The 21,490-nt window shown below is 39.9% G+C and overlaps 2 protein-coding genes across 17 annotated transcripts in view; one reads left to right on the top strand and one right to left on the bottom strand.

The window, feature by feature from the left end:
* The window catches only part of LOC145457722 (THAP domain-containing protein 1-like), a 474,772-nt gene that overhangs the window by 195,906 nt on the left and 257,376 nt on the right, over positions 1-21,490 (top strand). The window lies entirely within an intron of this gene.
* Positions 15,800-21,490, bottom strand: part of LOC145457675 (NFX1-type zinc finger-containing protein 1-like) — a 224,795-nt gene continuing 219,104 nt past the window's right edge. For 13 of the 16 annotated variants that reach the window (XM_080335921.1, XM_080335923.1, XM_080335912.1 and 10 more), the window contains 6 exons: positions 17,657-17,804; positions 17,458-17,590; positions 16,684-16,852; positions 16,501-16,612; positions 16,256-16,436; positions 15,800-16,183 (listed from right to left, as the gene is read on the bottom strand). In XM_080335921.1, the coding sequence (XP_080192047.1) occupies positions 16,038-16,183; positions 16,256-16,436; positions 16,501-16,612; positions 16,684-16,852; positions 17,458-17,590; positions 17,657-17,804 (889 nt within the window). In that variant the 3' untranslated portion in view covers positions 15,800-16,037. Of the gene's footprint in view, positions 16,184-16,255; positions 16,437-16,500; positions 16,613-16,683; positions 16,853-17,457; positions 17,591-17,656; positions 17,805-20,663; positions 20,832-20,894; positions 21,281-21,343; positions 21,484-21,490 lie in introns of all 16 variants that reach the window. The other 3 variants (XM_080335917.1, XM_080335915.1, XM_080335913.1) reach the window with 3 other exon arrangements.

The following is a 21,490-nucleotide window of genomic DNA, read 5'->3' as shown; positions in this document are numbered from 1 at the left end:
TGTAAATTTATTGGAAAACCTTTTTAAACGATGTTTGGTGACCGCAGTAATTATTTGAAATTATATACAAGGATCATATGGTTGGATTAGGGAGAGTTTGGTGTGTGGGGATGGCGCGGAAATCTTTTTATACTCATATAACTCAACGAATACGTGAAATACCTCTCGCCCTGCTTATGACAATGTAGGGCCTCGTGAGATTATTTATTAACACACCACAAATAATTACAAATCCACTGCGCCACGTATTCTTTCGCGGTATGCGAAGGGTGATGACACGAATACCTTATATTTCCTCTACAAATTCATTCAACTGACTTGTGTTTTTATGAACTTACTTAGCTTATGCTGCAAAAGATTTTCGTTATTAAAGAAAACACTGTAGCATGAGAATTAATTATAATTAATCTCATAAAGTTAGAACCGAATTAGAACTTTCTGAATGCTAATTGGTATTGGCTTTGGTCACACAAAATCGTAATAACAATAGTTTTCGCTAAAAATTTATTGTTACCTATAGCGTAATTGGCATAAACCGATATTCTCGTACTGCCAAAACTGTGGAATGGTTGGTTATACTCTGCATTCTACCATAATTTGGGCATATGTTATTTCTCGATGATTAAGCATTCTCTTTTCTTTTTTGGTTTGATTGTCGCGAAATTTTAAAAATGTAGATGTGGCCTTGGGCGTGAAATGGGCGTGACAACTAGAAGTGTGTTTCGCAGCTCAGCATTTGTCCATCTAGATCAGTGGTTCCCAGCGTGGGCGATTTTGAAAAACAAGGGGCGAAAATACCAAAATACTGGGGACGATATCGGCGCTTTGGCTATAGGCCACTAACTTGAACTCCAACTCTTCTTGTAGGTTCGCGAAACACGAGATTGCTCAATACAGATTTATTCGTAGTTGTTTTCTGCAGGTAGCGTAAAAGGAATTTGAATCTATTCAAAGCAGACTTGATAGTTTTGCAGTCTCTCAAGCGAGAGAGTGACCTCGTACAGCATTGAGTAATTAGTAATTACTAGGGAAAGTTTTTGCTACTCATTTTTTACCGCTGCAGGCAGCTTCCTAAATAAGCCTACTCAGAAATTATGTAGTATGGTGTTTCAAGCTGTTTGGAGGAATCTTATATTGCAACTTTTTGCCACTTTTCTTCATTTTTTCGTGCAACTTTTTCTATTTTTCATGAAATTCTCTGCAACTTTTTTCGATTTGTCATGGACCAAACTTTTTACTGGATATATTTGGTACTATATGTAAATTTATTTCTTGATTATTTCACTGTCGTGTGAATTTGAGGTCCTTTCTGACCTGACGCACATTCAGGGCAGACCGCCGAAATTATATATTCACTGGGCCAATATTTTCAGGCTATTGATTTTGTTGAATTCGCCAACTCTGAGTTTTGCTACAGTGCCATGGATATGGATCGATTCGAGTATCTCAGACCTTAATAATTTCAAGTAACTTGTCCATAAATGCAACTTTTTAGTGCAACTTTCATGAAAAATAAGTGCAAGTTTCCATGGATTGACTGCAACAAAAACTTGCCCAAGTAATTACAATAGCATGCACAATGTGTAGCACGTGCATTGGCGTAGGTGCATATGATAGCGCCAATGGCTTTCGTTAAAAATGCTGCCTAAATTTTGAAATAGTTTCCATCTTTTCAATAATATTTAATGGAAATCTGGTTGTGTTCATTAGGAAAAAAGGTCATCACCTTACATTTTGCGGCGGCCTTGCAGCCTGCCGCCCGTGGCGTAGAGCCATAATAAGCGCCAAAGGGCTGAGTACGTGATGTATTTGTAATAAGCTCCATGCTAGTTATTGGGTGGATGTTAACTTAAGACCATTAAGTTGCCGACCAACTGCAATGCCTTACTATACCGATACAGACATATGCTGAAAGTAGCTATTAATGCAAGTAGAAGTACAATTATTGTCGTAACTTTATATTTAACCGCAAATATGCATTTTCAAGACATCTCTAAATTACTAGAAATAGAAGATGAAAGGCAGGGAAAGTACACAACACAGTTAAATAGTCTGAATAAATCGAAATTTAGTAGGTAATCGAAATTGACACACCTGCCATCATCCAAATTTGCAAAATACAACACAATACGACTTACGGTACCACAAACGGGTTGTAATTTTAAAACTGATTTCATCTGCTGTGATATGGGGGCTCTGCTCTGTATCACCTCTAGGTTGCTATAATTTCTCTCATAAAAGATGGCCAAGTGGATTTAAATAAATGATATTGTCTTCTAAAACTACTAAAGTAAACTGGAAGGAGTTTGAAAATATCACAACATTAGCAAGCATGACTGACCACCTCTGGCGGTAACCTGAGCATCAAAATATTTCTATTGTTATCCTGGTCTTCCTCGCCCGTCACCTCTGCCTCGGCCCCATGATGCCCGTCCACCACCTCTGCCCCGGCCCCATGATGCTCGTCCACGTGGTACCAGCTCCCGGGAAGCCCCTCCTTGGGAGTGATTCATTTCTTGAAATAACGAAAAACCAACAGTAGTCTTGGATCTCTATGATACTCGTAGTGAGGGTTAGCATACTATATCAAAAATCTACTTTTCGTAAGAATCTTTCATTACTGATATGTTGGTTTCTGGTTATTTTATAATCAAATTTCGGAGTTTCTGCAATATGAACACAAGATATTGAGAAATACTCCCCATGACCCCCGATCAGCGGTGTCCCCGAGATGGCCATGGGGACAAGGCTTAAAATGGTCTCGATATTGAAGAATTGACTGAAGTTCGTCTTATTTTTGTTACACCTAAGCTGTCATACAACATTCACGAGTCTGTTTATACTTTTGAGCTCGAGTCATCGCATTTAGTGGAGTTCGGTCCTGATGAGATGAACCCAAAAATATTCAAGTAAGTATAGAAAAATGAATATATATTCGTGCCAGAAATCACCAGATTCGTCATATTAATAGCTTAAGGAACACGTCAATATTCTCCTGTGACCCAACCGACTATGACCTACCAGTTAGGAATCACTGCTTTAGATAGTTGGCATATCAAAATTGAGTTTGTATGCTGAGACAATCTGCAAAACTGTATTGATGGCTCTGATGACCAATTGAGCAGATCGACACTTTATGATTGAGCAAAATCACTTATGCCTATCGACCGACATACTAACCATCATCCGATTCTCCCCTGCGTCTGTCATGCGGTCCCACATTCTTGTCATCATCACTTTCATGAGAGTTTGTTTGGCGACCCCAACCACTACCAGCACTTCAAAGGAAGAGTATTGATTGAATTAGCAATTTTCTGCGGATCTTGAATAAAAAAATGTTCTATGAGTTTGGATTTGTACACAGCCTGTATTTTGAGAATTCGTCTTACTTGTTTGTCATCATTATGGCATGGAAAATTCAGAAAGCGATGCCGTAACATGACGTGCTCATTCATCGTACTTTCGCCGAAAGAGATTGAAATAGGATATGATATCATTGCGAAACCATAATTTTAGTTCGGATTCCTAGTTTGTTTGTTTTTATTTTCGGGGAACAGGATTCGTAAGACAGAATAAAAAGATAATAGGTTACTCGCTGAGAGGATGCTGTCTTACGTGCCTATACCCACATACGCTCAAAGTAGTCTTTTATGCAAGTTGAAGCACAACTAATGTCGTCTAAGCCCACATACGAATTTTCAAGACATCGCTTAATTACTAGAAATAGAAGACGAAAGGCAGGGAAAGTAGTCCTACACAACACAAGTAAATAGTTTGAATAAATCGAATTTTGGTAGGTAGTCGAAGTTGACTCCTGTCATCATCCAAATTTGCAAGATAAAAAACAATACGAACTATGGTGCCACAAACGGTTGAAATTTTGAAACTGATTTCATCTGCTGTGCTGTATGAGGACTCTGCTCAGCATCACCTCTAGGTTTCTATAATGATTTCTCTCATAAAAGAGGGCCAAGTGGATTAAAATGAAGGATATTGGCTTCTAAAACTACGGAAGTAAACTGGAAGTAGGCCTAGTGTGAAAATATAGCAACTGGAGCAAGCATTACTGACCACCTCTTGCGGTAACCTAAGTAATGAGCATGCGCTGGTGCTCGATATCCTGGTCTTCGGACATCCGTTCGCCCGCCTCCTCTGCCTCGGCCCCATGATGCTCGTCCACGTGGTACCTGCTCTCGGGAAGCCTCTCCTTGGAAGTGACGCATTTCTTGAAATAACGAAAAACCAGCAGTAGGCTTGGATCTCTATGATACTCGCTGTGTTGTGATGGTAAACATCAGACATGGGGTAGGCTAATAGTGGTTAGTAATCGTAATAAATTACGACGATTACAGCATTTTCGAGTAATCGTAATCGCAATCGAATATACATTCGAAAAAAATCGGATGTTATCGTAATCGATTATTTCACGTAACTAATCATTTTCTTTGTAAAACAGCGATTACTTTTTACATAAAGGACTATGACGTGAACTGAACATTCGTGAAAAAGTAATAGTGAGGCAATGGATTTCAGAATAGTCGGTTTTTAAAACTCCACTGCTAATTATTTCATCACAAATATATTGGCATTACTCGTCGTTATGCAACGAGTTATCAACACGTAGTGAATCGATCAGTGGTGAGGCGGTGTTCCCGGGAACCACAGGAGGTCTCTGAGTCAGTATTGTAGTTTTCCTGAAGGTCAATACATACACTTAACTCATACACAGTGGTGGCCCTATGAACGGGGGGGGGGGGGGGCGGGCGAGACTTACCGGGGGGCCCTATAAGTATCTAACCGTAACTTCTGGGGGGCTCAGCACCCCAGACCCCCTTCCGCATATGTTATAATTAGCTATCTTTCACCGCGTCAAGGTTTGGCCATATGCTGGATCTGGCCATATCTATTATTGCATGTGCAAGGATAGACTACATCAAAACTAAGTAATTCTACCGCATGCAGAGACGTGCTGATTATAGGGTTACGGGACTTTTCTAACAAATGCAGAGATTTGATGATGATTGACACATCTGTACGGAATCATATTCTTGCTTGGTACACGGATTTCCAGGTTTATTCGCTATAATCCCTGGAAAAAAAGCGCATGAACCAAAGAGGGGGTGCCCTTTCGACCAGGGGGCCCCGGGCGACCACCCACCTCGCCCACCCCAAAAGCCACCACTGCTCATACATATGATTTGTGGATGACGCGGCCGTCTTTGCCATCATTGGTTGCAGGCAATCAGGTCAGATCATAGAATTCGAATTGCGACTGTTGTGGTGGCACATCGTGCAGTGGCGTACGCTGGGGATTCGAAATCGAAACACTGTTATTCTGAAATGCCATTTTGTCTCCAATACTTATAAGTTCATTTGCAATTGATATTCAGCCGAGAATAGCAGATCTTTTGCTGGCTCAACACTTTGATCCAAGCTCTACCTATCGCGGACATTTACATGAATATCCACCTTTTCAAAAAATATTCATGAAAGTTCAAAATATGTTGCTCGAACGTATCATCTGTCCCCACCTGGTGGGTCCAAAGGCATACGACCATGGGACCTATGAGACATACGCTCAAAAACTCGAATTTTCTTTTTGTTTTGTACTGTACTATAATCTAAGCTACAGCAAGCCAAAGAAGAATGTTTCGTCGCCACCTTCAAGAATAGAATAGATTATATCAACTCAAATATTAGCGTAAAATCGCGTTTCGATTTACGCCCAAACTTGGAAAATTATTGGCACATAGGCCTACATATTACTCGTAAATCTACATTTTGACTTCCAAATACGTCGTTATAGCGACAAAAACCACATGCTTATACACCATGTCAGCCTCGGTTGTAGGTAGAATGAAAATCGGTGGGGGCAAATCGTCCGCAATAAAGTTGGGCAATTGATATATTGTGACCAAGCAAATGACGACATTTAAAAAGCAAATTATTTTCTCATGAGGTCTTGCCATCACAATCCTTATATCCCAATATGTGTTCTAGGCTCGACTTCTAAATGGCAAAATAAGTGTAATCTTGAGTAACCGCGATTACTTTGCCGGCGAAAACGTAATCGTAATCGTCTACGTCGAGATTTTGATGTAATCGTAATCGCAATCGCGTGATTCAGAAGTCATCGCAATCGCAATCGATTACATTCATGAAGTAATCACCTCAAGACTGTATATCAAAAAGCCACTTTTCGTAGGAATATTTCATTACTGTTATGTTGGTTTCCGGATATATTCTCATCAAATTTCTGAGTTTCTTCCATAAGCACACCACATATTGAGAAATAATCCCCGTGACCGCCGATCAGCGGTGTCGCCGAGATGGGCTCGGGGACAATAAGGCTTAAAATGGTGTGTATATTGAAGAAGTGCCTGATCTTCGTCTTGTTTCTGATACCTCTAAGCCCCTTAAGATTCACTGCTTTAAATAGATGGCATATCAAAAATATGAAGTTTTTATGCTGAGATTTCACAATTTGTAAGACTATATATTGATGGTTCTGATGACTTATTTAGCAGGGCGACACTTATGACTGAGCAAAATTACTTGGGCCAATCAACATACTAACCATCATCCAATTCTCCTCTGCGTCTGTCATGCGGTCGCACATCCTTGTTGGTATGATCGCTGTCAGGAGAGTTTGTTTGGCGATCCCGACCAATATCAGCACTTAAAGGAAAAGTATTGATTGAATTTGCAGTTTTCCGGCAGATCTTGAATTGATAAAATGTATTTGGCATTGTACACAACCCGTTCACTACGTATTTTGAGTTTGTCTTACTTATTTGTCGTCATTATGGCATGAAAAATTTAGAAAGCGATGCAGTAACATGACGTGTTCATTCCGAGCCGGCATCGAACTTTCGCAGATAGAATTCGAAATATGTGATATCAATGCGAAGCCATAATTTTAATTCGGATACCTATTCAATAGAATTTTGTTTACGGGGGACAGGATTCAAAAGACAGAATAAAAAGATAATGGGTTAATCGCTGAGACGCAGTGTTAGATGCCTTACTGCCGATACCTAAAGATGCTCAAAGTAGTCATTGATGCTACTCAAATGGAAGCACAATTAATGTCGTAACTTTATACTTAAGCGCAAATACGCATTTACAAGACATCTCTAAATTACTAGAAATAGAAGACGAAAGGCAGGTAAAGTAGCCTACACAACACAAGTAAATAGTTTGAATAAATCGAAATTTAGAAGGTAGTCGAAGTTGACACACCTGTCATCATCCGAATGTGCAAGATACAACACAATACGACTTATGGTGCCACGAACGGTTGTAATTTTGAAACTGAATTCATCTGCTGTGACATAGGGGCTCTGCTCTATGACCTCTACGTTGCTATAATTAGTCTCTCATAAAAGAGGGCCACGTGGATTAAAATAAAGGATATTAGCTCCAAAATGTACGGAAGTGAACTGGAAGGTGTTGGAAAGTATAACAACATGACTATTGAGCAAGCATTACTGACCCCTACTTGCGGTAACCTGAGCATCACAATATTTCTATTAATATTCATACGCTGGTTCTCGATATTCTGGTCTTCGGAAATTCCCTCGTCCGCCACCTCTGCCTCGGCCCCAGGGTGCTTCCTCTCCTTGGAAGTGATTCATTTCGCTATTAATATTTTTATATTTTTTTTTCGATATTAATATTCGCTATTAATATTCGTACGCTGGTTCTCGATATCCTGGTCTTCGGAAGTTCCCTCGTCCGTCACCTCCGCCTCGGCCCCATCGTGCTGCCTCTCCTTGGAAGTGATTCAATCCGTGAAGTAAAGAAAAACCAATAGTAGTCTAGGATTCTATATGATACTAATTGTGATGGTAAGCATACTATACCAAAAAGCTACTTTTCGAATAACACAAGTAACAGAAGTTTGATAACCAAATTCAGTTGCGATAAAATTGTTCATTTAAATATGTCAAAAATTCTCTAATTCAAATCCACGCAAATCACTGTACAGTGTACATTGTAGAAGGTACCTTAGTTAGTTGGTTAGCATGGATACGAGAAACTAGGGGAATTGCTGCTGCTGTCGAATTGAATTCGTAATCTAGTAGTCTCGAGTCAGACTCGAGTCAACTTTTTCTTATGACTTGACTTGACTTGACTCGGCGCTTCAGAAATGTGGATTGACTGGTGACTCGGAGCAAAGTCTACGAGTCAATTTCAAATCATTAAGCAAACGGTGTCGATTAAATCACTGTATCTTGTGTATGTTCGGATTGTTCCCGATACGCTGGCGTCACATGTGAGAGCAGCCAGTCTTTCACTGATTGTAGGCTACGTTTCACTGATCCTCCATTGTTAGTTACACCACAAATAAATTGACCGTAAACGAAATGATCACAGCCTTCGTTGTCGTAGTAGTAGTAGATTAATTTAATAGCAACGTATCTCTGTTTCTTAGATGGCTAAGTGCCTACATTGCGCAGTGCTCACCTTTACCGACCCTTCTGTATGATTTAAATCGAACAAATGGAGTTTCTGCCGCTTATATTCTCACGGATGGGTAGTGTATTGTACCATATCAATTTGTTTCAACTTCTCGAGGCTTCGTATTCGATCCTAAGTTTGGACTGATAATAGGATACTGTATTATGGAGCTATACAGTTCCTCGCGTATTTTGTTAGCAGTTCTACGTGTGCGTGAGCTTGATTTGTTACCTCGTGTTCTTGTGAAACCGTCTGTTATGATCTGAGTGTATCCAATTTATTCCGTTTCCGCCATTATTTATGTACATTGTACAATGTTATTGGCCGTGGCGCAAAAGGCCGTCAGGCGATAAGCGTCATTCTTTATATTTAATAAACAACAATAACAACAACAACAACAACAACAACAACGTGTGCGTAAGCGATACGATGCCTTTTTGCATGCATATTTACCTTTATACTCGTTATTTGATTCAAGATAAATGGCCAATTGATCTGTCTTTCACACAGCAGGCTAAATGTAATGACTTTGAATCATCACTCGTACTTCGAAAATTCAATTTGACTTGAATAGTGACTTAATTCGTGATTTGACTTGACTTCACTCGAGTCACCTCCAAAAGACGAATGACTTGACTTGACTCGAGTCATAATGTGCAATGACTCGTGACTCGAAAAAAGTGTCTTGATCCCAACACTGGCCTATATCTAACAAAGATTACCTTAAAATCACCTTAGCAACAATCGTAGTTTATAGATAGTCTATACTAATGTAGTGTTCCTATTCCTTGTGATGGCCTTCTATTCTGTTGACTGAGATGAATTCACTAACTACATCTGGCATACAAAAAACGCCATCAATCCATCAATCATATTCGATTGCCAATAAGGATATCATCCAAAAAAACACGAAAAGAACGGCACCTATATAGGGTTTAAAGTTGTGTATTCAACTTTTTTCTTTCGAACTGTAGTCATAATGATGCCACACAGAACGGAGTGATTAGCTGAAATTCTAACATATTTCCCCTACCTAAGTGTTGGGGGTTTATCTAGGCTCCTCCTCACCATCTCATCCGCGTATAACCGGTGTCTTACAAAAAGTCAAATGGGCAGTGCTACCAGTCGGCAGTTACGGAATAAAAATGAAAAATATCAGCCTTGTGTAAATGACCAAGACCATAGTAGTCGACAAGCACCACGAATACCACAAAACAAACAAGCAAATTACATTTCCTCGGATAATTTGCTATTACTGGTACAACAGGAGCCTTTACGTAGTCATATACCGATCCTAGCCAACTAATCGGAAAAGTGAAAGGAAGGAATGGGATGTAAATGACAATAAAACATGATGCAATTCATCAAATGAACACTCAGGGCATACGAGTACAGTAATAGAACTGTAAACGCTGGCTATAACTTGGATCCCTCAAAGTAATACAAATAGATTTCGAAGAATAGAGGTCGTTGCTAGTCGCACACAAAGCTAGAATACACCTATACAGACCCTACGACGGTATGGTACGTCGACAGTCCTTAGCAGAGGTGGTATTGTTTTCAGTCGACTCATCGGCATTTTTCATTCCATATTGAATTACAACATGGCCCTCAAATGACCGTTCTACGTCTTGTTTACGATGGGCATTGTCCTTCATAATAGACAAGTAATTGGGACTCATGCAGCTGTCGTCGACCTTTGCCGTTCACGGCGAACAAAATGATATAATTATCTTATTTATTTCGTAATCACAACCTTTTGCAGTGGGGGTCTCAGCTTTCCCGTGATTTTTCTGTCATCGGGCATGACAAAGCCTTGTCTCGTGACTGGCCACAGTGAATTTCATGGATAGTTCGACGCTATCGACAAGATAGCGTAATGGTGAAGCGTCCGGCTTCTTGGTCGGTAGGTCGTGGGTTCGATCCCCGGCCGGGTCAGACCAAAGACCTGATTAGTAACACTGGTATCCATGACTTCCCTGCTTGGCGCTCATGCATTACTGGGATGGCATGGAGGGTTGGTGCATGACTTAGAAAGCCGCAAAGGCTATATCTGCACTTCCTTGACCAGCGGCATATGCACATCATGCACTCATGGTATGCATATGCACAGATCGTATGTATATGTGTATCATGAGTCGGTGTATATGCCGCAAAAAACATCAAGGAGAAAAAAAAACTACGTCCTTTCCTGTCCTTCCCTTTCGTGATTTTGGAACATAGTTGGATCAAAATCCGCCCTTTGCATCAACTTTGACTATACTCGAGTAGATCTTTTTCATTCGCACTACGAACTTGGCGGCTAGGTGGGTGGGTGGTGCGCTGCAAACGAACACCAAAACATGTGTTCTTCAAGCTTTCTAGATAGTTGAGAGAGTAATATTAGAGCGTCCACCTTGTTGCTCGGTCAGGCAAACGACATTACGTTAAAACTGGTGTCCACAGCTTCATGCCAGGCGCTCAACGCATTGGGATACTAAGTACGTTATCAAAGTCGACTATCCAGGGTCTGCGTGCGCTGATGTGGCATTGAGCCTATACCGCATAAACGAATTTTCGCAAAATTTGATATTGGTATATGTGAGTTTTGAAAGTGTTCTATACAGAGATGGATGACGAACTTCGGCATGGTATATCTTGGTTATGTTATCAAACTTCGCAGTAAGTTTCGGGATTGTCACTTAATGATTAGCTTATGGTAATTCCGTTATCGAAGTCGGCAATATATCGGTGCGCCCTGATCTACCAGATACTCGATTTCGACAGCGAAGTTACTGCGCTAATCATTGCGTCACAGCCTAGAAACTTGGTACTGTGCTAGATGACAGCATCAAAATATACCATACTAAATCCTGTCACCCAACTCGATATGGAACATTGTCAAACTCAACAAAGACCAATAGCAGAGGTGATCACTGATCAGTAACGAAGTACTTCTACTTTTTCGAAGTACTCAAGTAGTTTTCCTCTACTTCTGGTACTTACTCAACTAGATCTTTTTTTTTTGCTGCTTCTACTTCTTAATATTTTGTGAACTATTTACTTACATTTCGCTATTTTCAGTTTGTCAAGTATAGATACGAAAGAGAGCCTGGGGAATTTCGGGGCTGTTTTCACGTAGTACCAACAGTTAATTTTCATAAAAGTCATGTAATACCCAAAATTTTCGTTGCGCTTCGCGCACAGTAGATGTGGATTTACAAATATGTTTTAACGAAAGTATTACTAAATATAATTTGAATACCGGGTTGCGTGGTTCCGTTCACACCGCATTGTCGCCTGTATCAAATATATCATCACAGTGACAGTGAGTATAGCACCCCATAACGTTTGAAACTATCGGATCGACAATAACAAAGTTACCAAAGGCATCTGATTTTCCTAGTGTCCACACCACCTTTGAGTAGCCTATACGCTGATGAAATAGCACTTTTCATGGGCGGCCACGGAATATTTGTTGCCGGCCACACAAAATTCCGTGGCCAGTGGATGCTGAAAGTCCATCTGGAAAATCTAGTGCCCAGCCGCATTCGCATTACTTACACCGCACAGCCATAGTAGTTATTGCGACCAATAATAGCCATGCTGGCATAGTAGCTGGTAGGCTATAATAGTCAGCGAACAACATTCTAGTTTCGATCACAAACAGAACTGCGTAAAAGAAAAAGAGATGACCAACACAGGCTTGTTCACTTTCATGCCCGCAACTACACCAGGAAAAGATAGCATGACTGCTTCAGATCTAACCAAACAAAATATCTTGGAGGATGAAGTGGAAAGATATTTCGCAGCAGGGAGTGAGAGCATGAACTGTGATGTTTTGAATTACTGCTGCTGATGCTGCTGCTCAGTGCTCATAGGCATGACTGCAACATCAGCTCCACCGGAAAGAGTTTTCACCACGCAGGAGAACTGTATAGCGTAGGGGTCGCCACCTCAAAACGGGTCATGTCATGGGTCACTTTTCAAATTTCGTCGATGCCGGAGGCCCGCCTGAACGCAATACCGAGACAAAATAGGCCACACAGTTGAGCAACATGTTTTGAAAACTTTACATTAGTACACGCCGTGCTCAGTAACACGGGCAATGGGCATGGTTACCACGAAAGTAGTAATATGTTATTTAAGTAGTACAAATACAACAAGAAATATCATGATCATAAACTTCATTTTATCTTGAACTATGAACTGCGCACGATACTTGACAACGCTTTTCAGCTCCTAGTGAATAGATATTGGGACTAGCCACAGGATTACCTCATCCTAAAGATAGGGTTACCATACGTCCTCTATTAAGAGGATTTGTCCTCTTTTTTGACTTTTTTGAAAGTGTCCTCGGAGGACGCCCTTTTGTCCTCTTTTTTGAGATTTTGTCCTCTTTTCTTAAAATTTAGGTCACATTTAGAGCAAAATGCGAGTGATATGCCGAAAATTAGCACAGAAGTGACGCCCCGGCGGGTATTTCGGAGTGAAAAACGGTGATTTGAGCTCTCAGCGAAAAGTTGACCTTTTTTTTTAGTCAACCATCTAGCAATGTGGAGAGAAAAACGGTATTTTGAGCTCTCAGCGGAAAGTTGACCTTTTTTTTAGTCAACCGATCAGAAAGTGGGAAAAATTCACCGATTTTTGAGAATCCTTCTCCGATTTTACAAGTCTCAAATTTCTGAAAAAGTGTCCTCTTTTTAGATTTCCAAATATGGTAAGCCTACTAAAGATTTGAAATGGTGGGGAAGCCCTAGGCCGTTTTCTAAGCGTCTCGGTCTTGGCAGTGTGTGAGCCGTTGTACGTCAAGCCAATATGCTTATATTCGTGTCAGCTGACTCTCCATCGATGGAATGCTGTTATTGCCATCGCCGAAGCCGTTTCAGCTGTAGTGAGGAATACGGAATAGTGTTTTGGGGCCGTGGGCACAGGCGAATATAGGAAAATTAAGTACTTGGCGGACCGAATTGCTGAATCGATCATTATTCATATTCACCCATTTATCCACATATACAAGGAATATATCGTATTTAATGAATGTATATTAACGACAGCAATGTCACCTCAAAGCCATTTCTCGCCAATAGTGACGACGACAATGTGGATTTGAGAATAGCATTGTCATACAGGCGCCGCCATGTCTGCTTCTATCTGATCAATAGGGCGATTTTTTTTTTGACATGTCAAAAAAAGTCAAAATTAGGTCAAAATTGTAGCGTTAGGTCAAAATTTGTCAAAATTGTTTACAAAATCAAACATTTTTTGACCTCTACATTTCGTTTGTATCGTAGATTTTGCGCTGTCTGTGAACTTATCATTTGATAATTTACAGCTTGTAGCCTACTTTATAGGCCTACCGTTGTAAACGGCCCATCGTCTGCTCATTGTGAATCATAAACGGTCAAATGAAACAAATGGTGACATGGTTTTATGGTCAACGTACCGCAATATCCTAACTGAAGCAAGACTGCTTGGACATTGCATGGTTCTTACATCAAGAAGCGCAAGGTGAAAAATTGTGATATAGACAACATTGTCAGAATGAAGCAACACGGTGCGTCACCAGCAAGCAGTGTGCACACAACTTCAGTGTTGTCAGCTAACAACTGCTGCTGTTGAACGTTCTTTCTCCATTCTTGGCAATCTACTTAGTAAGAACAGACACTCTCTACCCGAGATAGCGCAGTGGTATAATCCGCGGCTGCAACACCAATGGGTGTGGGTTCGATTCCGACCGAGGTCGACTTCATAATTCCGATAGCTAAGTGTTGCAGGTTTACCTAGGCTCCTCCTCGCCACCTCATCCGCGTAAACGGTGTCTTACAAAAAAGCCTAGAGGTGGGCCGTGCTATATGTTGGCAGTTACGGAAAATAATGAAGAATATCAGCCTGGCGTAAATGACCATAGTACTTGACAAACACCATGAATACCACAAAACAAGCAAACAAAACAAACACTTTCTACCCGAGAATGTAGGAAAGTATCTTTCGTTGTACTACATCAAATTTTAATTATTCCACCATAATACGTAATGTAACTACTCCAATTCTTCATAGGGCCAGATTTCGTTAAAATACTAGTTTTTTCATGTAAAAATTTGTCAGTTTTTGAGCCAAAAACGTTCTTTCAGGCCAATCTTCAAACAGTTTCAACCAGAAATGAAGATAAGTGGTACAATTTTAACATTATGTGCGAAAACACCTAATTTGCATACGTGAGGTCAAAATTTGGTCAAATTTCAGTTTTTTTAAGTCAAAAAAAGTCAAAATTTAGATTTTTTAGGTCAAAATCTTCCGTTTTTTAGGTCAAAAAAAAAATCGCCCTACTGATCAATCAACACACCGTGCAATCCTTAATTAAGATTTCAAGGCGTTCGATAAGCCCGGTACCCCAAATTTACCAAGATATCAATTCATTAGGGTTGAGTAGCCTAGGTGACGAGATGGCGTCGTTGTTCAACTGTGCGGCCTAGTTAATCTCGATGTTTCATTGATGCGGCCCGCTACCCGTTTTGAGTTGGCGACCCCTGCATAAGCGGTGTCTTACAAAAACCTAGAAGTGTGCCGTGCTACAAGTCGGCGGTTACGGAATCAAAAATAAGAAATACCAGCCTGGGGTAAATGACCCTTGTCGTCGACAAACACCATGGTAACCACAAACGACATTAGGGTTGAGTACATCGTAAATACCGATAACGAAAGTCTTCTCGCTTTGACGAACTTACGCGTAAGCTCTACTCTCGCACGCTGCGTATACACGTATATAATAGCATGCAGTCACTAACATTTGACGTAGTAAGCAAGTAGTGGGGAATCTCGGCAGACTGGGTCCGCGGGCCACATTATCATGTAAAACGGAAAACTGTCCGCGGGCCGGACAAAATCCCTTCGCGGGCCGGATGCGATTGGGTCTAGCCCCAATGGGGGGTTGATCACCCCACCATGTCTCGTGCTTCGACTGTTCTTGGTCATTTGCAAGGTAAATCCTTTCCCCTTTGCAAGGTACCATCACCAACCCTACTCAATTTCAAAGCGGTACCAACTGGTAAGTATTGATTTCAGTGGTTTGAATAATATGTTCAATGTTCATATTGAGGATAGTTCCGGATATTTTCGGCGGTCTTCTAGTTAGACGCTTTTTCCTTGCTGTTTTATTCGCTTTTCTTGTAGACTATTCGTCCTTCACTAAGATATTTTGATAAGACTCCGTGATACAGCAACGTAGGGGGGAACCAACATGAACCTCAGACACTTCTCTGTAGGGACAAGTTTACCTGTTTGATGCACGTGCGATCACACTAGTTGACCTCCAAGGAAACGTTGGGAGAGCATGAAAAGTAGGAGCACATGAAGATTGATTTCATATCTTATATTTCTTCTATATATTTCTGACACTCAGCATGGTTAATCTTGTTTGATTACAATTTATAACAACAAAAACACCATCATAGATTGGGATTTAAAATTGGGATAATACACAATATGTACTGGATTAAAAAGGTAATTTCCCAAACGGATGATCACAACACCATAATATTTAAATATCAACAACAAATCACTCCTATACACCTAGCTCCAATAAATTATAAACATTAAAAGAATCCTTCCTGGTGAAGGTCTCGCAGCATCTCCTGTGGTATGTGATTCCGGTCCATATCTTCGTCATAAGCAGAACGTCTTGCGCCGTCCATTACTTCTGAAACGCGATTATATGGATCTAGCTGGTGACGTTCTCCACCTTAAAGCAGAAAAATATTTTTTCATTTTTCATGTCGGCATTGAAGCTAGGAGACTGATGTAAATGTCTTACCTATCCTTGAGCCGCATTCCGGACATTTCGCAGTGGTAGTAGCTCCACCACAATCCCCTATTGCGTACACGTGACCTTTCGGGCATTCAAACCAATGACCCTTTGCTGCAAAGCCCATCGCGTTGCAAATCATTTTCTTTTCAGCCTCGCTGATTCCAAGAGTGCTCATCAGCCCAGGAGCCTGTGAAGCGAAACGATACCATTTTGACAGTTATTATATATTATGTGAGACGTATACAACAAACCTTTTCATATATCCTTTTAAACGATTTAGCTACGGTTGCCTTGATTGCAGCGTTGTAGGGTCTAAAAGTTTCCAGCAACTTCTGGCGCAAAATTTGAATGTGGCCTGTGACTCTGATTGCGGTGTAAACATATAATAAGCGAAAATGCTTGAAAATGTGCACTGTCCACGTCCAGCTACTCACTCTAAATCCGGATCCGACTGTTGCGTCCACCTCGCAAACAGCTTAATGTATTCCAGAACATGTTTCAAACGACTGATCTCGTTTTGAAAGTTTTCATCCTCTTGCTCGGAAGTCTGAGATCGTTCAAGCATCACCCACTTTGTCATCATCTTGATGTCATTGTCAAATGCTGAAATATAAGAATGTAAGTCATAATTAGTACATAGGGAAAATGCAGGACAAATATCTCCTATTCATTGCTGAATGCACAACCGATGGATTGCTTAATTACAAATGTTTCTTGTGCAGTGAAATTCTTGATTTTTAAAGAAAGCTCGCACCTGCTGGATATGCAGTGGCATACAGAAGTTGAAAATCATACCTATGCCACAATAGAATTAAGCTGAAATCGGATATCAATGACCTTTTATACCATAGGTCATATAATATAATTCACCAGGTTTATCTCACAAAAACTTCGTCAAAATCTTTTACCATCTCAAACACACAATCTTGTGCTTTAGAGTAACTTCGATTATAATGAATATAATGCGACTTGATGAGAATTACATCGATATTTATGTGTGGGCTTGAAATACACGTTGAAATGACTGATTTATTCATCTATTTTCACAGGAACAGAAGAGTGATAGTGCTTGAAGAAGCAGGGTTTCGAGGTCGGTTATAAAAATAGAACATTGATATTAAGAGTCATTTCATTCATTCATTAACAATATTGAAATCGACCATGACTAGATCCGTAGTCATCATCATCCATGAATGTAAACGAATTACCCGATAAGTATTTCCTTGGAATTGTTTCATCTCCGGCCTTCAATTTATCTCGAGCTTGTTCAAGATTATAAAGCGATTGTAATCTTCTGAAAGCTTTTTCGATAGCAACCAATTTTCCGGGAGATGGTCGAGCCTAAAAAGAGTGAGTATACACAAGTGTTGATGAATGAGACATAAAGCAAAAGTAATTCCGCTACACCTCCAGCTTCTCCAAGATGCCCTTAAGCTCAAGAGCGTGGTATTTCTTCATTATTTGATCTTTTCTGAATTCATCGCGTAATTGCCCACGACTTTCGTTGGCCAACATGGCGTCTCCCCATTGCTTTTCTTTTACTTTATTCACAGAACTAGATAAATGATATTACATCATACCACGAAACAGTATTTACAGATGAAACCGATACCATGACTCCAATTACTGCAATGGAGGCAGGATCTTTTGAACATTGGGTATTTGGACTTGATTATTTTCGGCGGAGAGCAGTCGGTAAGGAAGACCAAAAACTTGGGTCTAGCAAGTGTGTTTTGTTAAGTAAGAACGGTTAAAAAGATTTTTTTACTATTTGTCAGAGGAATTCGAAAACCAGGAAAAGAACGAAGGTTTTTGATATGACAACACATCGCCACATCTGTAAGACAACACAATTTTCATTATCCAATTTGCTGCAAGTGCTGATTAACATGTCAAAAATGTTCCCTTTCGGAGGAATAACAACGTAATAAATTCTACATCACAGTTCAGTAGATTGAAGTACTGACAGTGGTGATACACATATGCACATTAGGGTTATGACTTGAAAAAAAATTTCAAAATTTTGTGTGTCCTGTAGTCCCAAATGATGAACTTTTGTGTCCTGATTTCAAAATTCACAAAAGTTAAGACTGTTTAAACAAAACCCACCCGCACAAAATTTTCTAGTTTTCACTGTATGAAGTATAGGCTTTCTTTTGTAGATACAGACTATACAACATATATAGCGACTGGTTTGAATTTAACTGACACAATTTCAATTGCAAAGATTTAAAATAGTATTTTGGTAAATTGTGATTGTCAGATTGAATTAATCTTACCGTGTTCTTGTTTACAGTCAAAATTAAATAATTAATATATAATTAATAATTTCGATTTTAGATGCAGACTGTATACATCGTATAATTTCAATTTGTCTGACATAAATCAAACTGGGTGCTCGAAATAGCGAAAGTAGAATAACTCAAGATATTTTCAGCGGTCTAGAAAACCGATTAGAGGAATATGATGAATAGGGAAATTTGAAAATGTCATATCATATGTGACACAGCATCCGTTGATACTGGACGGCGGAATTGCGTTGTTGTGAAACTGCAAAATCGAATGATGAACAAGGGTTGTCATTAACCACAACATAAATTGGTTGTCAACATCATATTATCGATTCTTAAATCATATATCAGAGTTCTCCAATCCGACGTCTTCAACAAATCCAACTCTCAGCTACAAATTTGGAGATGATGTGGTAAAACACCATGAAAGCTTGGTACAGTCCACCAAGCCAGAATTTCAGGTGAAAATATTAGAAAACCGAGGATGGAGGGATTATTTTAAGTTTATCTATGAACTTTGCAGAGCATGCCGCTCTTTCAAAGAAAATAGCAGATTACCACTAATCACATGGCATAAACTTGCATCTCTACGCAGTGCGACATGGAGCTCAAGGGCCATGATTGCGTACTTCCAAACCCCCAGATGGAGAGTAATTCTGGAGATATCGAGCCGATAATATCGAGACGATATCACACTTTGAAAGAATTATCGGTATCGGCCATTGGAGCTGGAAAATTGTCGGCAATTTTCGTGACGTCACAACATGGCGGTAGGAAGTCAGAAAACTATAATCTTTGACCGCTAGACTGAGAATATTGATATTTTTCGTATACCTTACACTTTATAGGTGTCCAGATGCAGCCTTTCTAGCTTATTGCATATTCGAGTATAATGATGGCTGTAAAGATGTTCAAATAAATGCCCTGAAGCTTTGAAAATGTGCTTATCTATATCCAACTTGTTTTGAATATCGGATGAATGCATTGGGGTTATCGGTCAAGGTGTGAGATATCGGTTTTATCGGTATCGACCCAAAAATCCAATATCGGTCGCGCTCTAGAATATACCAAAGATTATTTGCTGCTATCTTTGCGCTCGAATGTCCTGCAGCGATAAAGTGCCTTAAAACTCCATTGGAAGTCAAATATGTCCGTTGTAGTTGTCCCTGGCACTAACATAATAACATAAAGGGAAGTCAAGTTGATGGATTAACTTTCCCAGAAGTGCAAAAGGACATATATTTGAAGATTAAATTTGTCGCAAAGAATACCATTGAATTGTAATTTTTTTCCATATTTGGATCAATGTCAAAAATTGAAGTTAGTTTGTCGGGGACATTTTTTTCGATTTGAACAAAATGATTATGATTTTATTAATTTATACCAAAATGTTCATTAGTTCCTGCTAAAGGCAATTTTTTTCAAGTTATAACCCTAATGCACATATTAACAAGTGAGAATGCAGTTCAGGGAAGATCCTTGGATGCCAAGAAAATGTTAAATTCAGGTCGAGTATGATAGGTCAACACGTTATGGTGATATATGACTTACGTAATGAGAAGTATCTCTGAGGAAATTTAATTAATTTATTGCTTGTAGTATCTCAAATACATCTTTACTTTTTGATAGAAAAACTAGGACAGGGGTTTAAAGAGAATTCAAAATGTATCATGTTTAGCATTGTTCGAAATTTGACAGCAAAGAAATATTATTTTCTGGTAATTAACCGTCACTTTCTCGTTCCCTAATATCAACATATGCACTGAGCAGCATATACTAACAGTGCAATTCACTGCTTTAAATTTAGAAATAGAATTATTACGCTGTAGAATACAGCCAAAATTTTTGACTCGGCCCGCTTCTTATTTGGCCAACGGAGAAAAATAAGTGCCCAACCTTGAGTTAGATTGTAAATTTTCTTGGTCGAAAATGTTTTCTCGCAAAAGTCTGTAGACCTGAACAGAGCAAGTACTTTCACGGACACCTTTCTCTGGCCGCGGGCCACATTATCATAGAAGACCAGGAACTCTCTGCGGGCCGCTCAAAATCCCTTCGCGGGGCGGGTCTGGCCCGTGGGCTGTATGTTGCCCGCCCCTGATCTAATACATAATCTGCCAACTCACTCGAGGAGCTTGTTGATTATATTCCCATATCTTGTGCTCTTCCATACAGTTGTCTTGCATCTAGGGCATTCCTTCATCTTGATAGCATTACCATCCTCCTTCTGGTTCATCCATTGGTCCAAGTTTTCGTAAGTGAATATATGTTTGCAATCCATCAGTTGAACAAATCTGCGATCATAAGATCATTATCAGCATTCAAAATATAAGATATACCCTATTTCAGGCATATACCTGGCACCTGGCTCATCTTCATCACCGAAAAATATTTCTGTTACTTTTTCCTCGTCACATATCCGACACAAATTCGGGCACGGCTCGCCACAGAGACCAATACATAGATGACCACATTTCAAAATTTGTTCGCATGGTTCATTGCAAGGCTCACGATTACAAGGCTCACTGCATAGCATCTTGCACTTCTTGTGTTTGCATTTCCAAATGCATTTCTCTTTGCATGGTGTGCAAGGTTGTCCACATTTGTTATCACATTTACTATGCACGCATTGTGTCTGACATTCTCCTTCACATGGTGGACAACTGGCACACTTCGACGTACATTCATGACCACATATAAGGGTTCTACTGCAACGTTGTGCGCAAGGCATGTGCAGTCTTCCCTAAATGTATTGTAAAATGATCAAATAAGTCAGAAGACAAGCATTGTTCAAGTAGGTTATTACCAGACAGCATTTAGCACAATTTCCTCTGCATGCATGATCACATTCAAGTAAGCTATTGCATTTTTCGGTACAGTTGGTCTGATCAACCTTTCCCGATTTTGCGCACTCTACCTTGATGCTATGGCCACAGGGTAAATGCTCTTAAAA

This window comes from Botryllus schlosseri, chromosome 15, assembly GCF_051294905.1.
Source record: "Botryllus schlosseri isolate E-star chromosome 15, Bs_hap1, whole genome shotgun sequence".
NCBI lineage: Eukaryota > Metazoa > Chordata > Ascidiacea > Stolidobranchia > Styelidae > Botryllus > Botryllus schlosseri.
Note: the sequence above shows the minus strand (reverse complement) of the source record. Positions and strands in the feature narration are given on the sequence as shown.